This window comes from Pseudorca crassidens, chromosome 3 (genome assembly GCF_039906515.1).
Source record: "Pseudorca crassidens isolate mPseCra1 chromosome 3, mPseCra1.hap1, whole genome shotgun sequence".
Taxonomy (NCBI): domain Eukaryota; kingdom Metazoa; phylum Chordata; class Mammalia; order Artiodactyla; family Delphinidae; genus Pseudorca; species Pseudorca crassidens.
In genome coordinates this window covers 51,002,030-51,015,603 of record NC_090298.1, presented here as the reverse complement: position 1 = coordinate 51,015,603, position 13,574 = coordinate 51,002,030, and the positions used below count along the sequence as shown (strand labels likewise).

General features: G+C 37.4%; 1 protein-coding gene across 6 annotated transcripts in view; it reads right to left on the bottom strand.

Moving 5' to 3' along the window:
- Positions 1-13,574, bottom strand: part of RNF180 (ring finger protein 180) — a 283,728-nt gene that overhangs the window by 222,831 nt on the left and 47,323 nt on the right. For 5 of the 6 annotated variants that reach the window (XR_010941972.1, XM_067730797.1, XM_067730795.1 and 2 more), the window contains exon 3: positions 367-462. Coding sequence is in view for 5 of the 6 variants with exons in the window: in XM_067730797.1 (XP_067586898.1) it covers positions 367-462 (96 nt within the window). In the remaining variant the exon portion in view is untranslated. Of the gene's footprint in view, positions 1-366; positions 463-1,136; positions 1,218-13,574 lie in introns of all 6 variants that reach the window. The other variant, XM_067730798.1, reaches the window with a different exon arrangement.

Below are 13,574 nucleotides of genomic sequence, written 5' to 3'. Positions count from 1 at the left end.
CATAGATAGGTATATAAAGTAGAGAAGGGAGAAGGGAAGTGTTGAGAGTGGTAATAGTGGGGAGTGGCAGCTGATAGACTGACTAGGCAATGCCTCACTGAGAATAAAGACCTAAGGAAATGAAGAAACAGGTGAGTAGTTGTGGGAAGAGAATTCCAGGAAGGGGAAATACCAAGTGCAAAGTCTGAGGTATAAAAGTACTCAGAGCACTCCAGTAATAATGAAGAAACCAGTAAGTGTAATCAAGTTACACACCCTTTCATGTCTCTTGAAACAATGCATCCAAGAAAAATAGCTCTAAAATGAGGACAAAAACTTTCTGAAGGTAGTATATTCCTAATTTTACTCAGAAACTATGGAACTTACTTTTTGTATTAGGCAGTGTATCCATTCTGGAAGGGCTTCTACATCCATATGCCACACATGACAAATATTTTGATCATCAGCTGAATCATGTCTATCCTGTTATATCAAAATGCATATTAGTCATGACTAGTTCAGAATTTATTACACAAAATTCATATTTGAGTAAAACACAAAAAAATACTTTCAATTTTAGATAGGAAGGAAATACATGCTGCCCTCCTCTCCTTACTCCCATTGCCAAAGAGACAAACCCAGAAAGAAAAGGTGTTTTCTTCAGGGAATAGCCACGTTTAAATTGACCAAAAAAAAAAAAAGATTCCTCCATTTCATTGAGTTCATCAAATTAAATTTAAAATTGAGCAGAAAGTTACTGAATGGACAAATCTGGTGCCCTATTTCTTCTATGTGTGAGTAAAAATACTACCATTCATGACAACTTTCCCCAGCCTTCAATCTCTGATTCTGTCTGGATTCTAATGACAGAATAAAGGAGTTGCTGTATTCTCTATCAAGATGCCCAAGAAAAGTTTAAGAGAATGGGAGAAGAGGAATAATTGTACAGGGAGCTAGAAAGGCTTTGGCTAAATTTCAGCTGTGTAAGTACAACAAAAATTTCAAAAAGAGACAATTTTAGCCTTTTGAAGTAGAAATAAATGTGATATATAGTTGAGACACGATGACTTCTCAACATGTCAAAAAAATTCAGGGCAGGCCAGGGTGAAGATATGTGGTTCTTTACTACCTCTGTGATGGTAGGACAGCTGCTTTACCTCTCTGGCTCTCTGTTTCTTTTCCCGTAAAACACTGCTACATAACTGCTCAGGTCCCTTCTGGGTCTACAGAATTTCATTCTGTGAAATGACAGAAAGGGCTGATTGACAAGAACAGCACAAGGGTAGGCTCCTGTCCATATATCCATTCCCAGGATCAGATTTTAAACAGAAGTAGCTCTGCAAGCTGCCAAAGAATAGTTCTCTTTTATATTTCCAAAGTGGTTGCACTACTAGTTACTATAATCAGGTTATAACAAAGTAACAAACAACAAGGAAATTATTAAGCATGACTTAGAAGTTTGTATTCACAGTACTATGAATGAAAAAGGACTGAATCTCTTTAAGAAATTTTCACTGAAAAATCTACATTAGATTGTGACTTAGAGCCAGGATCACCCAGAATTTTTGTTTAATATCCCAAGTGGTTCCTCTGGACCTTACATCATTTTTCTCCTCCATCAGTAGATCCTAAGGTACTAAATTGTTGCCCAGTATAGACAAAAAGTTTCAGTGTAATTTATTTACATATTGGAAAGATCTATAAAGAAGTCATGTTAATCTAACTTTGGTCAGGAGCCCAAAACATCAAAATATAAATTAAAAGTGGAAGAGACTTGAGCTACTGTTATAGGTTAGATCACATTTCATTATTTTGTATATTGTATACAGCAGTATCTTATATACCAAAATAATAATTAGTGCTAAACCAAATTCAAGATTATAATGGTGAAAGAAAACTTTTGTTAAAAGGTTTAAAAATTTCCAATTCTAATGTTTTAAAAATCTGCAACATGGGTTGAAAATATTTCAATGGCAAATAGAAAATCTGTTGGGAAGGGTTTATAGTTGCCCAAAGAGAAACTTTACAGTTTTATTCATGATGCCTAAACTCCAATTCTGGTTAACAAATAGAACTTCCCATGTCAATACAAGAATAATGAGGGCCAGGAAAATGCATGGCAATATGAAGAGGATATTACTGAACAGAAGTAAAGTTAGGAACAGAAGAGGAGATGCTAGGAATACTCTCTAGCTCAAACATCTTACTGCTCCCTAATACATGTCTATTCACAAGAGTGTTAGGCAAACATACAAAGGTTTAATCTTATTCTAGATTATGATAAAATGATACAGCGAAAATTCAGGCAGAGAGAAATGTAATTCTTGGTTTTAAGATAGCGAAGTGAGTACATCTTCCAGCCTATACTCCCTATCAAACCACAGAACCTACAAAATATTTTTCAAAAAAAGGAATCAATAGATGAATGGGAAAATATGGATGGGGAGATTTCAATGGACCAAAAATTGTAAGGAACCTTTGAGAGATTAATGAGGGAAACAAGAGCATACTGTATTCAAGTATATAACAGATGAGAACAACACAAAGAACGGCCCATGCCAAAGCTGTGGAAAATAGAAGCAAAAAAGGGCCCTGGGCAACTATTAGGGGTGGATGTGAAGTCTGTCTGTCTCCAGGCAAGAGGAGTACTTGGGGCAGAGAGAAATAGGGCAAAATTTCTGAAAATGTGGCTGGAAAGGCCTGGAAAAAAATGGAAAGCATTTGCAATATGTCCAGAAGATGAGCTACGAAGGACCAATTTCTATTCTTGCTGAAAATATTACCACATAAAAATATTACATTATTTAATATATTAACTATATCAACATAAAGAATATGAAATAGATTTGTTTTAATAATAAGGTACACCTCTAACACACACTGTTGTTTTTAAATCAAGTGAAAGAGAACTAAATATACTCTGAATTACGATACTAAAAGCATATACAACCTAAAGAAAACCAATATTAAAACTTTTCTATGGAAACATATGTATATAAATGGATAGAAAAGGTACCTTACAGGCTGTGTACCAAGTTGATATCACTGGCTAGATTTGAAGAACGAAAGAAGCCTAAGATTAGGAAAGTTATTAAAAGGAAACTAACTTTTCCGTAAGTGTTTTAATGGGAGAATATATTAAATTACACTTATATAATAAAATATTTATTTAAAAATTGATGTAAATAAAAATAAAATACATTGATTACTTCTAGTTCTGGCAATACTGGAGTAAGTGGTATTAGACATGCTCTCACTATTAAAACTGATAAAACTAGGCAAAATATATTAAAGTATTATTTTAAGACATTAGACAAAAGAAAGCACAGGACTGTGATCCCTCAGAGAAGGAAAATAAATGAGGTAAGTCTAAAAATAACCATGGATTTCTGCCTGGGGGAACTTTTAGAACCTTGGTGTGGGGAGGAGGAACCCAATTAGTGTACAGCAGCCTTGATGATTTAAGATGGAGCTCAGAGTCTGTAGAGGCTAAATAGCTAGAATTTGCAAGACACTGTACTGGCAAGGAGAGGCCTATACATAGAAAAAAAGTTCTAAAAATCTGTATAGTGATTCCTCTAAATTTTTGGTTGAATATCCATATGGACATATGTAGGGTGAGATATCAGAGAACCAGATAAAGAAAATTTACCAAGGAAAAGACATCTTCTAGTGAGCTGTAAACATAACTATTCACACAGCGCTCACAGCAAGGCTGGGAAGATGTTCAAGTTCCAAGCAGCCAGAGTAGAAAGATCTCAATGAACTTATGGGGTCTTTAGGAGAGATTCCAGAAGAGTTCTGCCTTAAAAGTAGGGCTAAATTAGCCCAAGAGTAAAGGGTACTAAAAAGCAACCCTAGCAAATCTTAAAAATAAGCCTCCAAAGAATGAATTTCAATCACAAATAACTCATATGCCTGCTAAAACACCCTTTAAAGGAAGACAATAATATCCAGACACTCAATAATGTTAAATCTAAATGTCCAACCTACAAGAAAAATTATTAGATATGTACCAAAAAACCCCACAAACACCAAACATGTGACCCACAACCAGGAGAAAAACTGATCAATAGAAATATACCGCCCCAAAGTGGATATTATTGCATAAACAGACATTAAACCAGCTGTGACAAATATTTTCAAGTATTAAAAGAAAAACATGAGTATAATGAAAAGATAAATTGTCTTAATACCAAATGAATGATATATCTAGAGGAAAAACTTTTCTGAAATTAAAAATTTCACTTAACTGCAAATTAGACACTGCAGAAGAAAACCTGAACATATAAAATAAAAAATAATGAAAAAAACCAAGCATAGAAAGAAAAAAAGTGTGGAAATCAATGAGCAAAATCTCAGTGACTTTTGGGAAACATCAAATAGTCTAACATACATGTAAATGGAGAAAAGACAGAACAATAGAATAAATCATGGCCAAATTTTCCAAAGGCCTACAGATTCAAGAAGCTCAGGGATCCTCAAACAGTGTAAACACAAAGGAAACCATGGCTCTTAATAAAATTGCTGAAATTCAATGACAAAAGAGTACATCAAGAAAAACTAGGTATCTTACAAACAGGAGAAAAAAGATAACAATGACTTTTGGAATTCCACTTAGGGCCATGAAGAAATAGGAGTTCAGAACTAACTTCCTACCACAAACAACTAGGAAACTGGACAAAATGTAACAAACAACTATTTTCAAAACAGTGGGACAACAGGCAGTAAAATACTGACTTCTGAGAGAAATAAATTAATTGAATCTACAGTTATCCAGACTTTCTTCCTGGAGGCAATTAACAGAATACAGTACACATGAAGAAGGAACCCCAACAGAGTCTGGTCAATTTTCTGACTTGAGGAAACAAGAATCAGATGTTTTGGAGCTTAAGGCAAACTAAAATCTGCAGGACACAGTACCCAAGAAAAAGATTTTTTTTAAAGTTCCAGAAATTTGTATATGGTTTCCCCTTGAGTCTTTGATCAAAGTCCAATATGGTCATGCTTAGAGCAAAACTCCAGGAGACTGTGCTAAGAACACCTGTACAGGGGAAAGAACAATTAGAGAGGCTATAAGCCAAATAATTCCAAGAGCTCACACAGGGCCAGGAAACATTATGTTCCAACCAGCCTGATGGAAAAAGAACCATTAAATAATGAAGCATTCAGTAGTGACCCAAAGGGTCATTCCATAAAAGTGGGACTAAATTAGCCTTAGAATAAGGACTACTCTAAACCTGCCCTAAAGAACCTAAAAATAAGCTTCTAAATTATCAAAATTATCTAAAAACAAGTATTAGGCAGAACAAAATACAAAAGCCTTTAAAGGAATAAAACAAAGAATAACACTTCACAACATGAAATTTACAGTGTTTGGTATCCAAACAAAAATCCAACATGGTACAGGCCTGGGGGAAAGGAATAGCAGCCACTGAGGGAAATGGATAAAACTCTATCCAGATCCTTTCTCCTTGTCTCCCCAAGAAAATAAAAGCCTTAAACTACTAGCGGAAGGACAATACACATTGTGACCCTTAGAGCACTGATGAACAGCAACAACAAAACCCTCAAATCCCTGAGAGTGGCAGGAATACAATGCTGGACGCAAAACTATAACTAAAAGGGACAGGAGCACTGAGATGGCCAAACCCCTAAGATCCAAAAATGCAGTGCCTGAGGCAGTCAGGAAAGGAAGTTGGATGTAAAGTAGGGGACAGAAAGGAAAAGATGGTACTGATGAGGATGAACTGAAACTCATGCCAGTTTCACTGTCTCTGATCTTGATTATGTGGGTATATATCAGAGAAACTAGAACCCTTCATCACGGAGCTAAATATACATCTATCGACCCAGGAGGTAGTCTGAACTAGGATCCAGGGGAAGGCAGAGAAATTATAGGCTTGTTGAAGTTGCTGTCCCTCTTCAACAAGGCAAGCCAGCATTATAAAACTATGAGGATAGAGAAGAGATCAGTAATTGTCAGGGTTGGGTGAGGGAGGAAAGGATTGAATATGAAGGGTGAGCATGAGAGAATTTAGGGAATAATGTAACTGTTCTGTATCTTGATTGTAGTTATGTATAATCAACCCTATTCATTTGTCAAAATCCAGGGAACTGTATACCAAAGAGTAATTTTACTGTATAAAAAATGTTATAAATGAAGGTGAAATAAAGACTTTTTCATAGGAACAAATCCTAAAAGAATTTATCATCAGTAAACTTGAACTATAAGACATGGCAAAAGAAGTTCTTCAGGTACAAGAAAAATTTCATCAAATGAAACTTGGATCAACACAACTGAGTAAAGTGATCCTCAAATGGTAAATGTAAAATTTATTTTTTTCCTTTTAATTTTCTTTAAAGGACAGCTTACTTGTTAAAGCAAAGTTTGTTAAAAATTTGTTAAAAGTTAAAAGTTTGTTAAAGTTAGTTAAAAATATACTGTGGAGTTTTAAATGCAAAAATAAAATATCTGAAGACAACAATAGGAAATGAGAAATGAAAGCATACTGAGTAAGATTCTCACTCTATATGTGGTATGGCATAATATAATTTAAAGGAAGACTTTGATAAATTACAGATGCATGTTGTAAACCAAAGATCAACCACTAAGGGAAAAACAGTACCCTAAAAAGTCAACAGACATAAAAGGAATCCTGAAAATAACTTAATCCAAAAATGCAGTAAAAGAAAAACAGAAAACAGAACATGAGACAAATAGGGAATAAATAAGATGTTACATTTAAGCTCAAACATATTTATACTCACATTAAATGTAATGATCTAAATACTCCAATTACAAATTGGAGGATATTAGACTGGATGACAAAGACCAAACTATACATCATATACAAGAAATTCATTTTTAATATAAAGGCACCCATAGGTTTGGAATTTAAAGGATAAAAATTTTTATCATGCTAACATAAATCAAAGGAAAGCTAGAGTTGCTATTAATATCAAAGTAGATTTCAGGACAAGGAATATTGTCAGGGATAAAAAAGAAACTTTTCATAATTATAAAAAGGAGTCAATTCATCAGGAATACATAACAATTGTAAATATGTATTCACCAAATAGCAAATGTCAAAATACTTGAAGTAAAAGCTGACAGAACTTAAAAAGAAAATGGACAAACGCATAATTATAGTTGGAAATATCAGCATTTGTCTTAAAAAGTTGTATTACAAGTAGACAGAAACTCAGTAAGAATATAGAACATCAGAGAGGGGGAAGATGGCGGAAGAGTAAGACGCAGAGATCACCTTCCTCCCCACAGATACACCAGAAATACATCTACACGTGGAACAACTCCTACAGAACACCTACTGAACGCTGGCAGAAGACCTCAGACCTCCCAAAAGGCAAGAAACTCCCCACGTACCTGGGTAGGGCAAAAGAATAAACAGAGACAAAAGGATAGGGACGGGACCTGCACCAGTGGGAGGGAGCTGTGAAGGAGGAAAGGTTTCCACACACTAGAAGCCCCTTCGCAGGCGGAGACTGCGAGTGGCGGAGGGGGAAATCTTGGGAGCCGCGAAGGAGAGCGCAGCCACAGGGGTGCAGAGGGCAAAGCGGGGAGATTCCCGCACAGAGGATCGGTGCCGACCCGCACTCACCAGCCCGAGAGGCTTGTCTGCTCCCCCGCCAGGGCACGCAGGGCTGCGAGCTGAGGGTTGGGCTTTGGTCGGAGCGCAGCGAGAGGACTGTGGTTGGCGGCGTGAACACAGCCTGAAGGGGTTAGTGCACCACGGCTAGCCGGGAGGGAGTCCAGGGAAAAGTCTGGACCTGCCGAAGAGGCAAGAGACTTTTACTTCCCTCTTTGTTTCTTGGTGCGCGAGGAGAGGGGATTAAGAGCGCTGCTTAAAGGAGCTCCAGAGACAGGCGCGAGCCGCGGCTAAAAGCGCGGACCCCAGAGACGCGCATGAGACGCTAAGGCTGCTGCTGCCACCAAGAAGCCTGTGTGCGAGTACAGGTCACTATCCACACCCCTCTTCCGGGGAGCCTGTGCAGCCCCCCACTGCCAGGGTCCCGGGATCCAGGGACAACTTCCCCGGGAGAACGCATGGCGAGCCTCAGGCTGGTGCAACGTCATGCCGGCCTCTGCAGCCTCACGCCCACCCGCCCCGGCCTGAGTGAGCCAGAGTTCCTGAAGCAGCTGCTCCTTTAACCCTGTCCTGTCTGAGTGAAGAACAGACGCCCTCCGGCGACCAAAACGCAGAGGCGGGGCCAAATCCAAAGCTGAACCCCGGGAGGTGTGGAACAAAGAAGAGAAAGTGAAATCTCTCCCAGCAGCCTCAGAAGCCACGGATTAAAGCTCCACAATCAACTTGATGTACCCTGCATCTGTGGAATACATGAAGACAGCAAATCATCCCAAATTGAGGAGGTGGACTTTGAGAGCAAGATTTATGATTTTTTCCTTTTCCTCTTTTTGTGAGTGTGTATGTGTATGCTTCTGTGTGAGATTTTGTCTGTATAGCTTTGCTTCCACCATTTGTCCTAGGGTTCTATCCGGCCATTTTTTTTAATAATTATTTTTTATTTTAATAACTTATTTTATTTTACTGTATCTTCTTTCCATCCTTCCTTCCCTCCCTCCCTCCCTCCCTCCTTTAGACAATGAATCATCCCAAATTGAGGAGGTGGACTTTGAGAGCAAGATTTATGATTTTTTTCCCCTTTTCATCTTTTTTGAGTGTGTATGTGCATGCTTCTGTGTGAGATTTTGTCTGTATAGCTTTGCATCCACCATTTGTCCTAGGGTTCTATCCGTCTGTGTTTTTTTTCTTAATAATTCTTTTTTATTTTAATAACTTTATTATATTTTATCTTACTTTATCTTCTTTCTTTCTTTTTTCCTTGCTTCCCTCCTTCCTTTCTTCCTCCCTCCCTCCATCCCTCCCCCATTTCTTTCTTTCTTTCTACTTCTACTAATTCCTTCTATCTACTTTTGCTCCCTGTTATTCTGAGCCATGTGGATGAAAGGCTCTTGGTGCTGCAGCCAGGAGTCAGTGCTGTGCCTCTGAGGTGGGAGAGCCAACTTCAGGACACTGATCCACAAGAGACCTCCCAGCACCACATAATATCACATGGCAAAAATCTCCCAGAGATCTCCATCTCAACACCAGCACGCAGCTTCACTCAACGACCAGCAAGCTACAGTGCTGGACACCCTATGCCAAACAACTAGCAAGACAGGAACACAACCCCACCCATTAGCAGAGACGCTGCCTAAAATCATAATAAGTCCATAGACACCCCAAAACACACCACCAGACATGGACCTGTCCACCAGAAAGACAAGATCCAGCCTCATCCACCACAACACAGGCACTAGTCCCCTCCACCAGGGAGCCTACACAACCCACTGAACCAACCTTAGCCACTGGGGACAGACACAAAAAACAATGGGAACTACAAACCTGCAGCCTGCAAAAAGGAGACCCCAAACACAGTAAGATAAGCAAAATGAGAAGACAGAAAAACACACAGCAGATGAAGGAGCAAGATAAAAACCCACCAGACCTAACAAGTGAAGAGGAAATAGGCAGTTTACCTGAAAAAGAATTCAGAATAATGATAGTAAAGATGATCCAAAATATTGGAAATAGAAGAGACAAAATGCAAGAAATATTTAACAAGGACCTAGAAGAACTAAAGATGAAACAAGCAATGATGAACAACACAATAAATGAAATGAAAAATACTCAGATGAGATCAATAGCAGAATAACTGAGGCAGAAGAACGGATAAGTGACCTGGAAGATAAAATAGTGGAAATAACTACTGCAGAGCAGAATAAAGAAAAAAGAATGAAAAGAACTGAGGACAGTCTCAGAGACCTCTGGGACAACATTAAACGCACCAACATTCGAATTATAGGGGTTCCAGAAGAAAAAGAGAAAAAGAAAGGGACTGAGAAAATATATGAAGAGATTATAGTTGAAAACTTCCCTAATATGGGAAAGAAAATAGTTAATCAAGTCCAGGAAGCACAGAGAGTCCCATACAGGATAAATCCAAGGAGAAATACGCCAAGACACATATTAATCAAACTGTCAAAAATTAAATACAAAGAAAACATATTAAAAGCAGCAAGGGAAAAACAACAAATAACACACAAGGGAATCCCCATAAGGTTAACAGCTGATCTTTAAGCAGAAACTCTGCAAGCCAAAAGGGACTGGCAGGACATATTTCAAGTAATGAAAGAGAAAAACCTGCAACAAAGATTACTCTGCCCAGCAAGGATCTCATTCAGATTTGATGGAGAAATTAAAACCTTTACAGACAAGCAAAAGCTGAGAGAGTCCAGCACCACAAAACTAGCTTTACAACAAATGCTAAAGGAACTTCTCTAGGCAAGAAACACAAAAGAACGAAAAGACCTACAATAACGAACACAAAACAATTAAGAAAATGGGAATAGGAACATACATATTGATAATTATCTTAAATGTAAATGGACTAATGCTCCCACCAAAAGACACAGATTGGCTGAATGGATACAAAAACAAGACCCATATATATGCTGTCTACAAGAGACCCACGTCAGACCTAGAGACACATATAGACTGAAAGTAAGGGGATGGAAAAAGATATTCCATGCAAGTGGAAACCAAAAGAAAGCTGGAGTAGCAATTCTCATATCAGACAAAATAGACTTTAAAATAAAGACTATTAGAAGAGACAAAGAACACTACATGATCAAGGGATCGATCCAAGAAGAAGATATAACAATTGTAAATATTTATGCACCCAACATAGGAGCACCTCAATACATAAGGCAAATACTAACAGCCATAAAAGGGGAAATCGACAGTAACACATTCATAGTAGGGGACTTTAACACCCCACTTTCACCAATGGACAGATCATCCAAAATGAAAATAAATAAGGAAACACAAGCTTTAAATGATACATTAAACAAGATGGACTTAATTGATATTTATAGGATATTCCTTCCAAAAACAACAGAATACACATTTTTCTCAAGTGCTCATGGAACATTCTCCAGGATAGATCATATCTTGGGTCACAAATCAAGCCTTGGTCAATTTAAGAAAACTGAAATCATATCAAGTATCTTTTCTGACCACAATGCTATGACACTAGATATCAATTACAGGAAAAGATCTATAAAAAATACAAACACATGGAGGCTAAACAATACACTACTTAATAACGAAGTGATCACTGAAGAAATCAAAGAGGAAATCAAAAAATACCTAGAAACAAATGACAATGGAGACACGATGACCCAAAACCTATGGGATGCAGCAAAAGCAGTTCTAAGAGGGAAGTTTATAGCAGTACAATCCTACCTTAAGAAACAGGAAACATCTCGAATAAATAACCTAACCTTGAACCTAAAGCAATTAGAGAAAGAAGAACAGAAAAATCCCAAAATTAGCATAAGGAAAGAAATCATAAAAATCAGATCAGAAATAAATGAAAAAGAATTGAAAGAAATGATAGCAAATATCAATAAAACTAAAAGCTAGTTCTTTGAGAAGATAAACAAAATTGATAAACCATTAGCTAGACTCATCAAGAAAAAAAGGGAGAAGACTCAAACCAATAGAATTAGAAATGAAAAAGGAGAAGTAACAACTGACACTGCAGAAATACAAAAGATCATGAGAGATTACTACAAGCAACTTATGCCAATAAAACGGACAACCTGGAAGAAATGGACAAATTCTTAGAAATGCACAACCTGCCAAGACTGAATCAGGAAGAAATAGAAAATATGAACAGACCAATCACAAGCACTGAAATTGAAACTGTGATTTAAAATCTTCCAACAAACAAAAGCCCAGGACCAGATGGCTTCACAGGCGAATTCTATCAAACATTTAGAGAAGAGCTAACACCTATCCTTCTCAAACTCTTCCAAAATATAGCAGAGGGGGGAACACTCCCAAACTCATTCTACGAGGCCACCATCACCTTGATACCAAAACCAAACAAGGATGTCACAAAGAAAGAAAACTACAGGCCAATATCACTGATGAACATTGATGCAAAAATCATCAACAAAATACTAGCAAACAGAATCCAACAACGCTTTAAAAGGGTCATACACCATGATCAAGTGGGGTTTATTCCAGGAATGCAAGGATTCTTCAATATACGCAAATCAATCAACGTGATAAACCATATTAACAAACTGAAGGAGAAAAACCATATGATCATCTCAATAGATGCAGAGAAAGCTTTTGACAAAATTCAACACCCATTTATGATAAAAACCCTGCAGAAAGTAGGCATAGAGGGAACTTTCCTCAACATAATAAAGGCCATATATGACAAACCCACAGCCAACATCATCCTCAATGGTGAAAAACTGAAAGCATTTCCACTAAGATCAGGAACAAGACAAGGTTGCCCACTCTCACCACTCTTATTCAACATAGTTTTGGAAGTTTTAGCCACAGCAATCAGAGAAGAAAAGGAAATAAAAGGAATCAAAATTGGAAAAGAAGTAAAGCTGCCACTGTTTTCAGATGACATGATACTAGACATAGAGAATCCTAAAGATGCTACCAGAAAACTACTAGGGCTAATCAATGAATTTGGCAAAGTAGCAGGATGCAAAATTAACGCACAGAAATCTCTGGCATTCCTATACATTAACGATGAAAAATCTGAAAGTGAAATCAAGAAAACACTCCCATTTACCACTGCAACAAAAAGAATAAAATATCTAGGAATAAACCTACCTAAGGAGACAAAAGACCTGTATGCAGAAAATTATAAGACACTGATGAAAGAAATTAAAGATGATACAAATAGATGGAGAGATATACCATGTTCTTGGATTGGAAGAATCAACATTGTGAAAATGACTCTACTACCCAAAGCAATCTACAGATTCAATGCAATCCCTGTCAAACTACCCTGGTATTTTTCACAGAACTAGAACAAAAAAATTCACAATTTGTATGGAAACACAAAAGACCCCGAATAGCCAAAGCAATCTTGAGAATGAAAAACGGAGCTGGAGGAATCAGGCTCCCTGACTTCAGACTATACTACAAGGCTACAGTAATCAAGATAGTATGCTACTGGCACAAAAACACAAAGATAGATCAATGGAACAGGATAGGAATCCCAGAGATAAACCCACGCACATATGGTCACCTTATCTTTGATAAAGGAGGCAGGAATGTACAGTGGAGAAAGGACAGCCTCTTCAATAAGTGGTGCTGGGATAACTGGACAGGTACATGTAAAAGTATGAGATTAGTTCACTCCCTAACACCATACACAAAAATAAGCTCAAAATGGATTAAAGACCTAAATATAAAGCCAGAAACTATCAAACTCTTAGAGGAAAACAGGCAGAACACTCTATGACATAAATCACAGCAAGACACTTTTTGACCCACCTCCTAGAGAAATGGAAACAAAAGTAAACAAATGAGACCTAATGAAACTTCAAAGCTTTTGCACAGCAAAGGAAACCATAAACAAGACCAAAAGACAACCCTCAGAATGGGAGAAAATATTTGCCAATGAAGTAACTGACAAAGGAATAATCTCCAAAATTTACAAGCAGCTCATGCAGCTCAGTAAGAAAAAAA